Source organism: Trichogramma pretiosum, unplaced genomic scaffold (assembly GCF_000599845.2).
Source record: "Trichogramma pretiosum strain Unisexual culture from Peru unplaced genomic scaffold, Tpre_2.0 scaffold13, whole genome shotgun sequence".
NCBI lineage: Eukaryota > Metazoa > Arthropoda > Insecta > Hymenoptera > Trichogrammatidae > Trichogramma > Trichogramma pretiosum.
The window spans coordinates 1124750-1139973 of NW_019641606.1; the positions used below are offsets into that span (position 1 = coordinate 1124750).

The 15224-nt window shown below is 44.4% G+C and overlaps 2 protein-coding genes across 2 annotated transcripts; both read right to left on the reverse strand.

Moving 5' to 3' along the window:
• Positions 1-48: 48 nt before the first annotated feature.
• On the reverse strand, positions 49-5681 carry LOC106652127 (acyl-CoA synthetase short-chain family member 3, mitochondrial-like). Its single transcript, XM_014370919.2, has 13 exons — positions 5489-5681; positions 5163-5291; positions 4001-4166; positions 3529-3818; positions 3358-3454; positions 3067-3275; positions 2719-2947; positions 2307-2417; positions 2040-2239; positions 1810-1955; positions 856-1078; positions 582-757; positions 49-483 (listed from the first exon to the last, which is right to left on the reverse strand). Exons 2-13 carry the CDS (start codon positions 5263-5265, stop codon positions 388-390), a joined length of 2046 nt encoding a protein of 681 aa, XP_014226405.1. The 5' UTR covers positions 5266-5291; positions 5489-5681; the 3' UTR covers positions 49-387.
• A 2640-nt stretch (positions 5682-8321) lies between these two features.
• On the reverse strand, positions 8322-14052 carry LOC106652011 (acyl-CoA synthetase short-chain family member 3, mitochondrial-like). Its single transcript, XM_014370728.2, has 8 exons — positions 13986-14052; positions 11430-11885; positions 10895-10991; positions 10294-10731; positions 9405-9515; positions 8964-9312; positions 8505-8903; positions 8322-8417 (listed from the first exon to the last, which is right to left on the reverse strand). Exons 1-8 carry the CDS (start codon positions 14020-14022, stop codon positions 8322-8324), a joined length of 1983 nt encoding a protein of 660 aa, XP_014226214.1. The 5' UTR covers positions 14023-14052.
• Between the last annotated feature and the right edge of the window lie 1172 nt (positions 14053-15224).

Genomic DNA, 15224 nt, shown 5'->3' on the forward strand with positions numbered 1-15224 from the left:
ATCTAACCGTCGAATTATTTTTTTTTTTTTTTAGAAAAAAGCAAATCGTTAGGACAATAGCTTGCGTAAAACGCATGTAATTACGTATTTTTTCTACAAAAGACCAAAATAAAAATAGTTTAGCAACAAAATTCATACGTGCTTTCTCTTATGATTAATCATTATTATTATTATCATTATTATTATTATTATTAACATAATTGTTTTTGTCACGTTATTGCGTTAAATGAAAAGTTCCATTTTCGCGTGTGCGATAGTAATTATGAATAATAGCGTGTAAAACCATCGGTAATAAAACATACATGTGTTCATAAAATTAGAAATTAATATTTAAAAACTATACACAGAAACGAGCGACGAGTGTCTTTTGAATAGTCACATCGTCTCCTATATCGGCTCGGGGGCCGTTTTGGCATAGCCTAGCTTTCTCAGCACTTGCATGATGTCGCGATAAACCGTCGAGTCCTCGATCGTGCTCGGTATCTGAAAAAACGAAGGCAAAACACAACAAAAGGGGAAAAATGAAAATGGTTGCATTTCAAACGAAGCAATGGAGTACGGAGAAAAGAATTTTTGCGAACCTTGATCTGTTTCGAGCGAGCGAGATCGGAAATGGATTTCCGACAGGTCTTGCCGGAGCGCGTGCGAGGCAGCCCCTTGACTTCGGCAGCCAGTTTGAAAGCCGCGATCGGGCCGATCAGCTCGCGAACTCTGGCGACCAGCTCGCCGTTGATCAACTCCTCGTTCGTATTTCTGTCTGTAAGAAAAGAACGACCGATCCGAGTCACCGAATAATTCTTTCTGTTTTCCTTCGTAATATCATGGTACATGGCACTGGGCGAAATTTCGTCTTACCATCGCGCGTCACATAGAGGCACAGCGGAATCTCGCCTTTGGTGGGCTCGGGCACGCCGACGACGGTGGCGTCGACCACGTCTGGATGACTTAGAACCACGTCTTCGAGGGCCGAGGTGGACAGCCGATGTCCAGCCACGTTGATCACGTCGTCGTCGCGCGCAGTCACGTAAACGTAACCGAACTCGTCGATGTAGCCAGCGTCCATCGTGTCGTAGAAGCCCTGAAATTTCGTTTTTTTTTATGGTTACAATGGAAATGGTCTTCTCTTGATCGTATTTGACATCGGCAAATCATATCGCATAGCCGAAAAGTAATTCATAATGAATGGAAATTAGAAACCAGAAGTTATTTATTTGAGCCGGTGACAAGAAAAAATTCAATGAAGATTCCAAATATGTCCCCGAAATTGTCCAATTAATTAAAAAAAAAAAAAAAATTTCATGCAAATGATCACTGCTGAAAGTGTAGTTGAGTTGTTTGATGCACGGTATTTTGATAGTACATTAGTAGTTTGATAATTGAGCGTCTATAGACGCGTATAAAAATTAAAATAATAAAACTAAAGTCCCAACAAAGAGTCGATTTTGGTACTTGGCACAATACTTTCCGCGGACAAAATTAAAAAGAAATGAATGTAATCCCCGAATTTTGGAGCTCTTCTTTTGACGCACTTTGTTAAGACAAACTTTCATTGAGTAAAAGTTTTATTTGGAAGATGTGTATTTGTTGTTTACCAGCATTGAATGTCAACGAATCCATCTATAATAATCTGTTGAAAACGACCAGTTGACTCGTTATTTTCCTCCATCAGATTTTAATACGATAGAGCTTAATATTACATTTGGAAATTCCACGCGCACGTTCACGAGGAGCCCGGAAGCTCTAATTTCTCTCTCTGACGGCCGATCTCTGAGTAAAATGGCAAAATTGAATCGGATCGATCTAACTTACCGGGTACTTGGAGAAGTAATTCTCTTTGAATCTTTCCGGCGCCAAATAAAGGGTCGACATGGTGCCAGGTGGTAGCGGCAGTTTAACCACGATCCGGCCCAACTCGTGGGCCGACGCCTTGCTGCCGTCCTCTCGCAAAACTTGAACTATAGATACAACAAAAAAAGGAAACGAAAGGGAAATGAAAAAAGTTCGGTTCGAAGAAAATGTCGTTATAGGTCGTTTCTAACCATCGTAGCCGGGGAAGGGCATGCCGGTGCTGTACTTGGGCGGATTGGTACTGTGGGCCAAGCCGAGGCAGGTGGCGGTGATGGCGTGGCCGGTCTCGGTCTGCCACCAGTGATTCAGAATCGGCACCTTGAAGGTCTTCTCGGCCCAGGCCTTGGCCTCGTAGTCGCAGTGCTCGCCGGCCACGAAGATCGTCCTCAAGCTGAGCCACGTAGAAAAAATAAGAGAAAGAAGCAAAGAAGAGAACGAAGATGCGAAAGCAAACTTACGACTTGGTGGAGTATTTCCTGCCCAGTAGTGTTTCTGGATCGGCTCGCCTCAGGACTCGGAAGGCGGTCGGCACGGTGAACAGCGCGTTCACTTTGTGCTGCTCGATTATTCTGCAACGCGCAATAATCAGTCATAACTTGGACATTTACTTTTCTGGCTGTAATCGAATACTATACAGCTGGGAAAATGTGCGTCGAAAAAAAAATGACTCGATTCGTGATCTCTCGAGAGAAACGCACGAGGCAATTGTTGTTGCCTCGTCGCGTCCTCGATAGTCGAAGCGTTCACGCGTACGCCGAAGAAAGCGCAATTATTTCAGCGCACGCGATACGGCTGATATAATTATATACGAGAATTTGGCGCGCGGGATCGGACGATCAATTAGTAAGCCGATCTCTCGTAGACATTTACCTGAAATATTGGCCGGCGTCGGGTGTCCTATCGGGTTTGCCCTCGTACATGACGCTGGTGCAGCCGTAGAGCAGCGGCCCGTAGCAGATGTAGGACAGACCGACGACCCAGCCGAGATCCGACGCGACCCACCAGACCGAGTTCTTGTCCATGCCGTAGATCGCCTTCATGGTCCAGCACAGAGTGGCGATGTGGCCGCCCAGTGGCCTCTGCACACCCTTCGGACTGTCTGAGCGTCGACGAAAAAGACACATCATCGTCAATTCGACTTTTCTTTTTTTTTCTTTTTTTTTTGCTTATTTATAAAATTAATATTAAAATGTATCGTTGCAAGCAGGATATAGCTACCCGTGGTGCCGGACGTGTAGAGTATGTAGAGGGGCTCGTTGGCCTCGACGGGCACACAGGGACGCGGCTCGGCCAAGTCCATCAGCTCGTCCCAGTCGTACTGGTCCGGCTGGAGCGGCGCCACCCACACGTTGCGCCGCTGATGAACGACGCAGTGGGGCCTGGCCACCGATATCTGCGTCAGGGCGTCGTTCAGCATGTCCGTGTATCTGTGCGCGCGCAATTTTTGCGTCAACGTGTCACTTTTGTTATTTTCCAGATAGAGAGGGAGGCAAGAATATTTTCGAGTACCTGACGACTTTGTGGGGCTCGAGGCCGCAGCTAGCAGCTATGATGACCTTTGGCTCGGCGTGATTGATTCTCGTCGCCAATTCCTTGGCCGCGAAGCCTGACGCGTCATACATGAATTAGTCGATTCGTTCGAGTATAGAGAAGAACAAAAAAAAAAACGTAGTGGAATACCTCCGAAGACGGTCGAGTGCATGGCGCCCAGCCTAGCCGTGGCCAGTATGGCGATGATCGTCTCGGGCATCAGCGGCATGTAGATGAGGACTCGGTCGCCCCTCCTCACCCCCAGATCGTGCAGCACCCCGGCCAGTCTCGAGGTCTGGTCCAGCAGCTCGGCGTAGGTGACTTTGCGGATCGTCTGAGTCATCGGCGAGTCGTGGACGAGGGCGACCTTCGAGCCGAGGCCCGCCGCCACGTGACGGTCCACGGCGTTGTAGCAGGCGTTCGTCTCGCCGCCCACGAACCTGCAACGAGGCCGCGCTCTAACCATCCTATGTATACCTCGCGTTATAATAGCGCATCTCTTAATCCGCTTCGAGAAAAAAGTAATTTTCTCCCTCGGAGTCTCGATCGTGTTGACCATTAACGCTCCGCAGATGCGAACTTATCTCATAAAGGCGACTTATTTGATCGATACTGCGCTTACCATTTTGTGAAGGGCGGATCGGAATTGTCCAAGACGCGATCCCAGGGCTTGGTCCAGTCGACGCACTGCGCCACCTCGGCCCAGAACTCCTCGGGCTTCTCGATGGATCGACGAAACGCCTCCTCGTATTGAGCGCTTCTGTAGCGATTCTGACCGAATATGTAATCTGTTCGTGCGAGCGCAACAAAGTAACGGGTTTTTTTTTTCGTCAATTACATTGGTCTAGACATCGAAAAGTCTTGGAAATAAAAGAAAAGAAGCGGTAGCTGAGAGAGAGAGAGAGAGAGAAAAAGTACGAAAAAAAGCCGAGCGACGGAAGTTTTAAATCGACGAGGCCTCGCTTTAATTTATACCCACATTGGTAAGCAGTCGACAATGCCAACGAATCGAATTATTACGAGCGCAACGTCTCGGACGTTTCTCCGTTCGATCGTCACACGAGCTTATTTACCATGAAAAACAAAGAGAAAAAATTAACCCTTTTTCAAGCGCCTTTTTTACTAGAAATTTCACCTTTTTTTTACGAGTCGGCAAAATCCTTTTTCTCGGAATAAACGGCAGAAAAAGTGCTACTCCCACGCATTATCTCGCGCAAGCATCCGATACGTATTTCTCTAGAATCAGAGTAATTTCCTCGAGCAATATCCAATCAGTACAGCCACACAATTTCTCTCTATCTCTCTCTTTAGTATTATTTTTTTTCCTCTCGCATTCATTTAATTAAATATCCGACGCGTACTATTATGGCATCGATTTGTGAGCTTTTGTGTATGTGTGTACGTGTTATCTCCATCTTTTTCGTATGTTCGCAAAGTATACTCGGGTTCTCTGACAATATACATGCGCGTATGTAAATTATCTCTTTTGTTTCAAGACCCGATGAATTTCCCGTGTGCGCGCGATACGTTAAATAACGACGACCGTCTTGCAGGCCAACACAACAGCCATCACATTGTAATATCGAAGCGCATATTATGCGAATGACGTCTTTTTATCGATTTTGATTCATTATGCAATAGGCGCGAGTTATTGGCAGCTCATTTTGCGACTCTTTTCGTCATTTTCCGATTGCCGAGACAGCGCGAAAAATAAGACGGGCTTAGCCCTTGACGAGGCATTTCAAAGAATTTTATTAGCGCCGAAAGAAAAGTTTCAACGTTACCTGATCCGTCGGTTCTTCCTCTCGATCTCGCCGAACTGTTGTTGCTGTTGTTATTTTTGACTTCGGCAAAGTCAGACTGAACTTGATCGTACATTTTTTTCATTTTTCTTGTTTTCTTCTTTAAATTGCCTATAAAAATGAAAAGAGAAAAAAAATTCTTAAATAAGAACCAATGCAATCGGCGAGCACACAGTCACAGAGCACACAAGAAAGATCGATTCACAAAATTTAACAACGATCGCACACAATTTTTATCGAGCACTTGATGCAAAAGTTTGGCTAAAAAGGGGGGTATGTATACAAAAAAAAACAAACTAAATAATTACCAAGGTACAAATTATCCGCCACCACTGGGCGAAGAACAAAGGAAGCGAAAAAGAGAAGAAGAAAAAAAGAAGAAAAAGAAGTAAAAAAAAAATAATAATAATAAACAAATCGGCCGAGTCAGTCTCGTCGGTGTCTCAAATCAAACTGACAGAAGCCCGCGTGCGATGTGCAGCAAAAGTAGTGACAATTCAATTCGTCGCTCGACTACTACTATCGAAACTTCCTAAAACCTACCTGCACAGGCATACGCGCGCACACAGATATACGCGAAAACGTCGTGACGTGTGCTCGACGCGGACACACCGATACAGTCATGAACTCGTCGACCCCTGACATTGCCGCTCTTATACAGCGCGCAAGAAGTCGCCGGCCGTTTCGCATCTTTTTTCATTGGAATAGTTAATTAGCCGAGGATGTAATAACGATCTGATACGATGAGGCCGGGCTCGCGCCACGTCGGATGTCGCGCGAAAAAATATACGTCTGTATTGAATTTCCAACGTCTTCCGCATCTCGTTGGCCTCGCGATCGCGTCGATTGTTTTCCGCCTGGCAGAAACTCATCGTGTCCCCAACGGTTCGCAGCTTTGGTCGCGTGTATCCCGTAGAGTTTAGCCGTTCCGCGAGTGGCCTTGTCTCTCGATAAAGAGCTCTCGCGAATTCGCAGCTGACAACGTTTTATTTGCAATAGAGATGCGTCGATTTTGAATTTTTTTCCCCTCCGTCGATGTCCTACATAGGAGATCCTAGCGCGGCATCTCTGTCTCGTGCGTCGAAGCCAAATCGAGAGCGATCGCGACGAATAATGCTGTAAGGCACATCTATATAGCACATCGACGCGTATAATGTACAAGGCTGTATACGCATGTACGCAGGCGTCTGCAGCGACGAATAAATTGCGCTAAACACACACACACACACACACACACACACACACGATCGTCGCGCACGAGGCGCCTACACGTATACACGTACCGATAGGAGGTAGAGTACATTATTTTCTAAACCATTGTAAAATTGGTGCATCGCTCGGATTTGCGCCGTTGCATAAAGCGAGCGTGTCAGCTAGCATCGATCCTTTCCCTATACAGTACAACTTGTTTACTTGGCAATCATGCAGTTATATTTATACGCGCGCGTTTGAATTTAAATCTCGATTCATCACTACTTTCTGCCGCGATTATCACGTCATTTTTTCCCTCTTTTTATTTTGATTTCATTTTAATACTCGTATTCGATGAAGCGAGCGATGGAGTTCGCGTAAATAAATGCTCCGATTCGAGATCATTTCTGTGGTGGAAAGGCATAACGACTTAAGTCCATTTTTCGCAATTTCGAGAAAAACGCGTTTTAAGTTGATTGTGCCAGCCTAACTAGACGCGGACGAGTTGAGGTCTGAACCTATGATGTTTTAAGCTACTATGAGGTAGCTTTTGAACCATGTACTTATGAAATTGAAAGACGCATCATAGCGATGATAGGGAGCAAAAAATATGGACTTAAGTCGTTTTGCCTTTCCACCACAGATTTGTTTTCGCTCGACGATGGATTTGTCGGACTCGATGTGAGATCATATATCGATTATCGAACTAGAGTGTACAAGTATACAAATATTATGGGCTATATCGCGTAAGCGATCCCAAAGGTGAATATGAAAAAATGATTGAATTATGATTTTTGACATCAAATTTGAATTCCTCATCAAATTTTACATAAAAAAATCGTGTTCTAATCATTTTTTCATATTCACTCTTGGAAAGCAGAGTTAAATATGAAAAATCAAATTACAACTCTGATCCAAGGATGGGACANGGGGGGACAGTTGACGCGATATAGCCCATATATAAATCGTCGTCTAGAGCGAAATATACTTGCAACGAGGTCCCGAATTACGCTCGCGTCAAAAATGCTCGGAAGAATTTTCAATTTGCCCCGTCTCGTAACGCGGCGTGACGTGGCCGAGCTATGCAGCTGAACGATATCTCTAAACGTTTGATTTCTCGAGCTCACGGGCGTTATTGCTGCGTCAGACGATCGGCACGCTCGCGATCTACTTTTTATTTCCTTTTGCGAGTTAACGCAGCAGTAAATGTACACTCGCATCTTCTCGCTCTCTTCTTTCCTTTGGCGCTGAATTTATATAAGGGATGCCCGCGATGCGTATCAGCTAAGCTGAGCACGTATTCGCGCAGCATCGACGCGCGAGCTTCTGCTTCTCTGCATACACACACTACTAAGTAAATTCAACCAATGAACTGTGTGCGTGTGTGTGTGTGTGTATGTGCGCGCGCGTGTGATGTAATTCCCCACGCGCCGCGCCAAATGACGTACGCGAGAGATCGAGTACACATCCCGTAGCTCGTGTGAGATGTACACATAGTGTTTGATGCCATTGATGGCACATTTCTGCCCTATCCTCGCGTGGCACACCTAGTCCAAATTTCTCTTACATCTAGCCGCAAATAATCCTGGCTAACTTTATTACATATATATGAGCCATTTATAGAGGACGAATATTACGTTATCGGCTAGCCCCTCATTTTCCGCTCGCATTACCTCTACATCGACGTTTAATTTATTTTTTGGTTTAATCAACTGCCCGATCGATTTTCATTTCATAACTTTTATTTTGCTTCGTATCTGTTACCTGGCAAAACGTATATAAAAAACAATCGTGTATAAATTTATTTAACGTTCGTCTGTAGATGCAACAAGCGTTAAACGAATATTAAGTGAAAATTGATAGTTTTCAGAAAGTTTATTCGTAAAAAAAGTTGGTAAAAAAGTATTAACAAGGTGGAGCTTCAGGTCGCAGCTGGCTGCCGCAGCATTCCTAAACGGGATCGGGCGCGTTCTCGGCGTAGCCTAATTTCTGAAGGACTCTCTTGACTTGGATGAAGGCCGAGGCATCCTCTATCGTGCTCGGTATCTGAAAAATCCAATCAAGTCGGGCATCTTGTATCGCGTCCATTATCGTGGAAAGCAACAAATATTTTTATCGGAAGTAAGTCGATACCTTGATCTGTCTCGAGCTCGCCAAATCGGAAATGGCTTTTCTGCAGGCCTTGCCGGTGCGCGTCCGCGGCAGCGCCTCGACGGCAGCGGCGACCTTGAACGAGGCCACGGGCCCGATGGCGTCGCGCACCCCAGCCACCAGCTCGGCCGTCAGCTGCTCCTCGGTTCCGGGTAGGCCGGGCCTCGGCACGTACAGGCAGGCCGGGATCTGGCCCTTGGTGCGGTCCGGCACGCCGAACACCACCGCGTCGCTCACGTCCGGGTGGGCGAACACGACGTTCTCCACGGCCGAGGTGGACAGCCGGTGTCCGGCCACGTTGATGACGTCGTCGTCGCGGGCCGTCACGTAGACGTAGCCTCGGGCGTCCACGTAGCCCGCGTCCATCGTGTCGTAGTAGCCCTGCGAAATGGGATCGATCGTCGTGATCGATTGTCGAATAGCCACACTCGTCACACTCACCGGATGTCTGGAAAAGTAGGTGTCTTTGAATCTGTCGTCGGCTCGATAGAGGCTGGACAGGGTGCCGGGTGGCAGGGGCAGCTTCACCACGATCCTGCCCAACTCGTCGGGCTCGGCCTCGTTGCCGTCCTCCCTGAGCACGCGGACGTCGTAGCCGGGGAAGGGCTTGCCGGCGCTGAACTCGGGCTGATCGGCGCTCCTCTGCTCGAGGCCGAGGCAGGTGGCCGTGATGGCGTGGCCGGTCTCGGTCTGCCACCAGTGATTCAGAATCGGCACCTTGAAGCTCTTCTCGGCCCAGGTCTTGGCCTCGTGATCGCAGTGCTCGCCGGCCACGTATATGACCTTCAGCCTGCGTCGTTGGTCGTGCAGAAAATGCCAGATCGTCAAGCGGATTACGGGAACACGCCAGTCGCACCGGCAAATCGTACATTAAATACTCACGTTTTCAGCGAGTACTTTTTCGCCACGAGCGAGCGTGGATCAACGGCCCTCAGCACTCTGAAGGCCGTCGGCACCGTGAATATCCCGTTGATTTTGTGCTGCTCGACGAGTCTGCGGAGCAGACGCACGCGCAACAGAGTTAAACAGAGCTCGATTAACGGCTCAAAGGGGGCTAAAATAATTATATATTTCTATTTATAGTATTAAGCTGAAAAAGTGAAAAAAAATTTTTTTCAGAAAACAGGCATAAGAGCCTTTTTCAATAACCCCATTTGAAAGTACTCTGTCCAGTTAAATACTTACAAACATTTAAATTACCTGGTATAAGTCTATGAACCTTCAGCGATGAGCATTTGGCATATCTAAGCTGTTTGCCGTAAGATTCCAAGTGTTTGCATGACACGATTGATTTGTATGTGATTTCTTTTTCTTTGGTGGATCATTATCGACGGTACCTCGAGTTAAGCATAAGATCAACTTTGACTACTTCCACATATAATTTAATAAAATATTTTATTAAAATTTATCAAAAGTAATCATTAATGAATAAAATATTCTATTAAATTGTATGTGGAAGTAGTCAAAGTTGATCTTATGCTTAGCTTGAGATTGCGTTGATGGATAATAATCCATCAAAGGAAATGAAATGACATACAACTTAGGTCACTGAAGGGTCATAGGCTGATACCAGTTAATTTAAGTGTTTGTAAGTATTTAACTGGACAAAGTACTTTAAAATGGGGTATTGAAAAAGGCTCTTATGCCTGTTTTCTGAAAAAAATGTTTTTTTTTCACTTTTTCAGCTTATAATACTATAAATAGAAATAATAATTATTTAAGCCCCCTTTGAGCCCTTGATAAAGCAAAGGAAAGGAAAGGATCGTTGTACCTAAAGTACTGCTCGCAATCGGGCGTCCTGTCGGGTTTGCCCTCGTAAATGACGCTGGTGCAGCCCCAGAGCAGAGGCGCGTAGCAGGTGTAGGACGAGCCGAGGACCCAGCCGAGATCCGACGCAGCGAGCCAGACCGAATCCTTGTCCATGCCGTAGAGGGCCTTCATGCTCCAGCACAGAGTGGCGATGTGGCCGCCCAGTGGCCTCTGCACACCCTTGGGCTTGTCGGTCGTGCCCGACGTGTAGAGCACGTAGAGGGGCTCGTTGGCCTCGACGGGCACACAGGGACGCGGCTCGGCCAAGTCCATCAGCTCGTCCCAGTCGTACTGGCGATCGAGCAGCTCGGCCGACCAGATCCGCCGACGCTGGAAGATCAGGCAGCTGGGCCGAGGCGCGCTCACGCTGCTCAGCGCCTCGTTCAGCATGTCCGCGTATCTGTGTGCAGCAATTCCAACCGAGTCTCCATTATTTCGTGTCTCTGGTCCAGATAATACGATATATAGTGGATCGATCGATTAATTAGCCAAGTTTTGCGCCTGCACCGAGGCTAACATGCAAATGCCCTATATACATAGATATATATGTCGATATACAATACCTGACGACTTTGTTGGGCTCGAGACCGCAGCTAGCAGCTATGATGGCCTTTGGCTCGGCGTGATTGATTCTCGTCTCGAGTTCCTTGGCTGCGTAGCCTACGTACCACGATGCATCATGCAAGCCAACGTGTACGATATCAGTCGAGGCACGAGCCAAGTTTGCGCAGAAAACTATGTATAGGATATATGGCGAGCGACGCGGATTACATGCCAACTTTTACGCTATTTCTCATAACAAAGATAACGAATTTTTCAATCGTCACGCGTCCACATGCAGCGTGACGCGTAATCTCCCGGCGCGTATCAGCCGGCAAAAGCACAGCAGCAGAAACGGATTTTAATGATGGCGCACGTAACAACGCGCGACTTTATTAATAAAGTCTTGTACAGTCGGGCGCCTATTAAAAAGGCATAATCCAGCCTCCAAAAGCACGACTGTCGTAAATTGCATATCGATTCGAGCTTTGTGCCTGCGCTCTGCTTTTTTTCCAACAAGAATCAAATGCGCTACGCTCGAATTTTTGAATTACTTACCGCCAAAAACGACCGAATGGATGGCGCCCAACCTAGCCACCGCCAACATAGCCACTATGGTCTCGGGAATGACCGGCATGTAGATGATCACTCGGTCGCCTTTCCTCACCCCCAGATCGTGCAGTACCCCGGCCAGTCTCGAGGTCTGGTCCAGCAGCTCGGCGTAGGTGACTTTGCGGATCGTCTGAGTCATCGGCGAGTCGTGGACGAGGGCGACCTTCGAGCCGAGGCCCGCCGCCACGTGACGGTCCACGGCGTTGTAGCAGGCGTTCGTCTCGCCGCCCACGAACCATTTGGTGAAGAGCTCGTTGCTGTTGTCGAGCACTCGATCCCATGGCTTGGTCCAGTCCACATAGTGGCCGATATCGGACCAGAATTTTTCCGGATTTTCGAGTGATTCCCGGAAGGCTGCCTCGTACTTGGCACTTTTGTACGGCTTCTCTTTCTTGATGTAATCTGAGGTGAAATTATTTTTATTTAATGTATTATATACTTTCATGCTAAAAGATCGACACCGAGTCAAGGCTACAAGTTTTGAGACAATTTGATAAACTATTTCAAAGTAAAATTATACCTCAATCCTGGTCTGGCATTGGAAGCATTTTAAAATATGCTTTTTTCAACAACAATTGTTTGCTTCATGGAAGTTATCCGAAGCTTTTGACATTTGCATAAATTATCATCAAATATTTTCAGATTATTAACCTGGCGCCATATGACGTGTACGTTGATCCTCTAAGAGTTAAAAAAAATTGCTCCGAAAAGTTTAAGATTTACACTCGTGAGTTTTCAAAACGATTGCTCAAACACTGATATACACACACAATGTGCCTCGAATGCTTTACGAATAATATAATCCAATAGGACCAAATAAGCTCGCTAAGGCCACTCTATCAAGATGACTTTGTGAGTCGTAAAAGAAAGAAAAAAAAATTAGGAAAACGGTAATTATGATGGAAACTCTGAGAGATCATGACTCGGGAAACTGCTGCAGCAGTAGCAGCAAATACATGAGTTTACCGCATTATGCGCTTTTGCCTGACAGCATTTCCATTACAAAAGGACGCGCTAGAGATGTATGTATACTCGAGAGTGCGCAAGATTACTTGGCGACGCACTTAATTTCCCACAAGACCTTTTTCTCCGCAGCTTCCTCATGCAAAAGAGTCATCAGTAGCGCGATGTTTTCTTTCAAATTATTATATCGTATCGAATAATGGATACATGAAATAAACGAAAATGAGTCAAGGCATTCGTGCATAGTGCATATACAGCGTGTAGCATTGTAAACAAAAGGAAAATCGATAAATATACGAAAAGAAAAAAGGATGTAGTCTAGGAGCCACACATGTTCCCGATTCATAATGAATCCCGAAAGATGAACCTAGGTGTTTTGCTCGTTTTTTTTCCGGCTGTACACAAATTTCGGAGGTGGACATCGATCCGAATGGCAGTTTTTTTTTATATTAACAATTTAATTGTTTAAACGTCCAAAACTCGATAACTATTGAAAATAAATTAAAACAATTGTCCGTCATTCTATTCTAAATGAAAAAACAAAGAGATTGAATTATTAAAAGTTAAAATCGGTTCATTAGAAATAAAGTTATGGACAATTTTGTGTTTTTTTGTCAAGTCGAGCCAATTATACTACTTTCGAGTCTTGAACGATTTTTAATTCGTTATATATGCATCGGACGAAAAAGTTACAAGAGAAACTTTTTGTATAGAATCGTCTAAGGAGTCAAAATACTTTTTTATTTTGCAAAATAAACAATTTTTTTGCAATAACAATTATTTGTTAATTTTTTTTAAGCAAAAAAAAAAGATGTTTTTTTCCTATTTTTTTCTGCTGGACAACGAATTTATAAAAATTTGAACACAAAATTTTATTTTTTTTGCAAGAACATGTATTTGTACTGCAAACTTTGCAATTACACGGCGGAAGTTATAGTTCGACAGGAGGAAAGAGAACCTGTATTCTTTTAGGAATCAACTTGTTTTTAATTATTAATAAATTAAAAGTTTGTTATATTTTTCCTAAATTTAATTTTTCATAAATTGTTAAGAACAATAGACCGGCTACTCGGATTGATTTCTAACCTCTTAATTCGTGTCCAGCAGAAAAAAAGAATTAAAATTTACAAATAATTGTTACTGCGAAAAAATTGCTTATTTTGCAAAATAAAAAATGTATTTCGACTCCTTGGACGATTCTAAACAAAAAGTTTCTCATGTAACTTTTTCGTCCGGTGCATATATAACAAATTAAAAATCGTTCAAGACTCGAAAGTAGTAGATTTGGCTCGACTTAACAAAAAAACACAAAATTGTCCATAACTTTTTTTCTAATAAACCGATTTTAACTTTTAATGGCCGTTTAAACAATTAAATTTTTAATAACAAAAAAATTGCCACTCGGATCGATGTCCACCTCCGAAATTTGTGTTCAGCCGGAAAAAATACGAGGAAAACACCTAGGTTCATCTTTCGGTATTCATTATGAAGCGGGAACCTGTGTGGCTGCTAGACTAATGAAAAACTAGTTCAATGTACCTGGTTGCTTGTCGCAGTTGATTATTTGCTGACCCATGGCGTAAAATATTAAAATATTAAATGCCTCAATGTGGGCAATTATGTAAGTTGTATCGAGATACCACGCGGAAGTGAGACGTGCTCTACTGACTACTGGAGAAGTTGCAAACTACGAGACGTACTTCTACGCAGCTTCCAAGACAGCAGTGTTTTTTATCTATTTAAAAATGCGCGATGCACACCAGCAGGTTCATCTCATTTCACATGCGACGGATTTTTTTCCGTCGGGTAAAAACTACCTAAAATTCAAATTCACCGCTTTTCGCATAGCTTTTCTCTCTCTCTCTCTCTTTCTCTCTCGCTGTGACTGCGATTGTACATGGCCAGCGCCGCCTTTGTGTTCATAGTTAGTTAGTTTTTATCGCAGCGACCGCTTGGTCGGTCACAGATTCACAATCACATTAGTTGGAAGCACATAGCGAGCAAGAAACTACCCAAATAGGGGTACGTGTAGTAGCTGCCACTTCCTCGCTTTTTATTCAAGTGAACTTGTAATTTTTGTCGTCGTCTTCCGTAATATGAATTACTAGATAAACGTGCGAGGATCGCTTACACTCCATCTCGAGATGCATTTCGTGTCACGAACATCGCTTACGCAGATTCATTGATCGTACTTAGTTTTTTCTACGCAAAAAAATCTTATCCCCAAAAAATTTCAGTGTTATAAAGCTTACTTTAATTCGATATATATAGGCGAATGTAACAACTTTTTTTTCTCTCTTCTTCATCCCAGCTGCAATCGGATTGAAAAATAAAATAGCTGACGTTGGCCCGAAATGATTTACAAGCAAGTTAACTTATCTATTAATAGATAATGGTATATTAATTGATGTAACGACGATGAGGAATATATTATAAATGAGCGGGAGTTTTTTTTAGCTTAATGCAGCTTTCGGAGCAGCTTTCGCATTCTTCGTGATTTATTCTTCATTTTTACTGACGCATCTTTTTACCGGCCCTTTCTGTCACGACACGATACCTTTATCCGATCGTCTATACAGATCGGATATCAAACGAAAATTATTAATTTTGTACGAGATACGCGATCACGTTCGAATGTACTTTTTCAATCTTACAATGACTCCCACATGCGTCGCTACGTGTAAAACTCGACTGTTTTTCTTTTCGTTCGTTTGAAATTTCTCATCTCTCACCTGTCGCAAATGAGTTTTCTCGTTCGAAAATGGTTATTCGTGTCAA

Excerpts from the sequence above, each read along its gene's own strand:
- LOC106652127 (XM_014370919.2), bottom strand. The coding sequence starts at position 5,265 with ATGAAAAAAATGTACGATCAAGTTCAGTCTGACTTTGCCGAAGTCAAA. Across the intron at positions 2,418-2,718 it reads GACGCCGGCCAATATTTCAG|AATAATCGAGCAGCACAAAG; the intron begins GTAAATGTCTAC and ends TGCGCGTTGCAG. Across the intron at positions 2,240-2,306 it reads AGGAAATACTCCACCAAGTC|CTTGAGGACGATCTTCGTGG; the intron begins GTAAGTTTGCTT and ends TACGTGGCTCAG.
- LOC106652011 (XM_014370728.2), bottom strand. The coding sequence starts at position 14,022 with ATGGGTCAGCAAATAATCAACTGCGACAAGCAACCAG. Across the intron at positions 9,516-10,293 it reads GATTGCGAGCAGTACTTTAG|ACTCGTCGAGCAGCACAAAA; the intron begins GTACAACGATCC and ends TCTGCTCCGCAG. Across the intron at positions 8,904-8,963 it reads CCTACTTTTCCAGACATCCG|GGCTACTACGACACGATGGA; the intron begins GTGAGTGTGACG and ends CCCATTTCGCAG.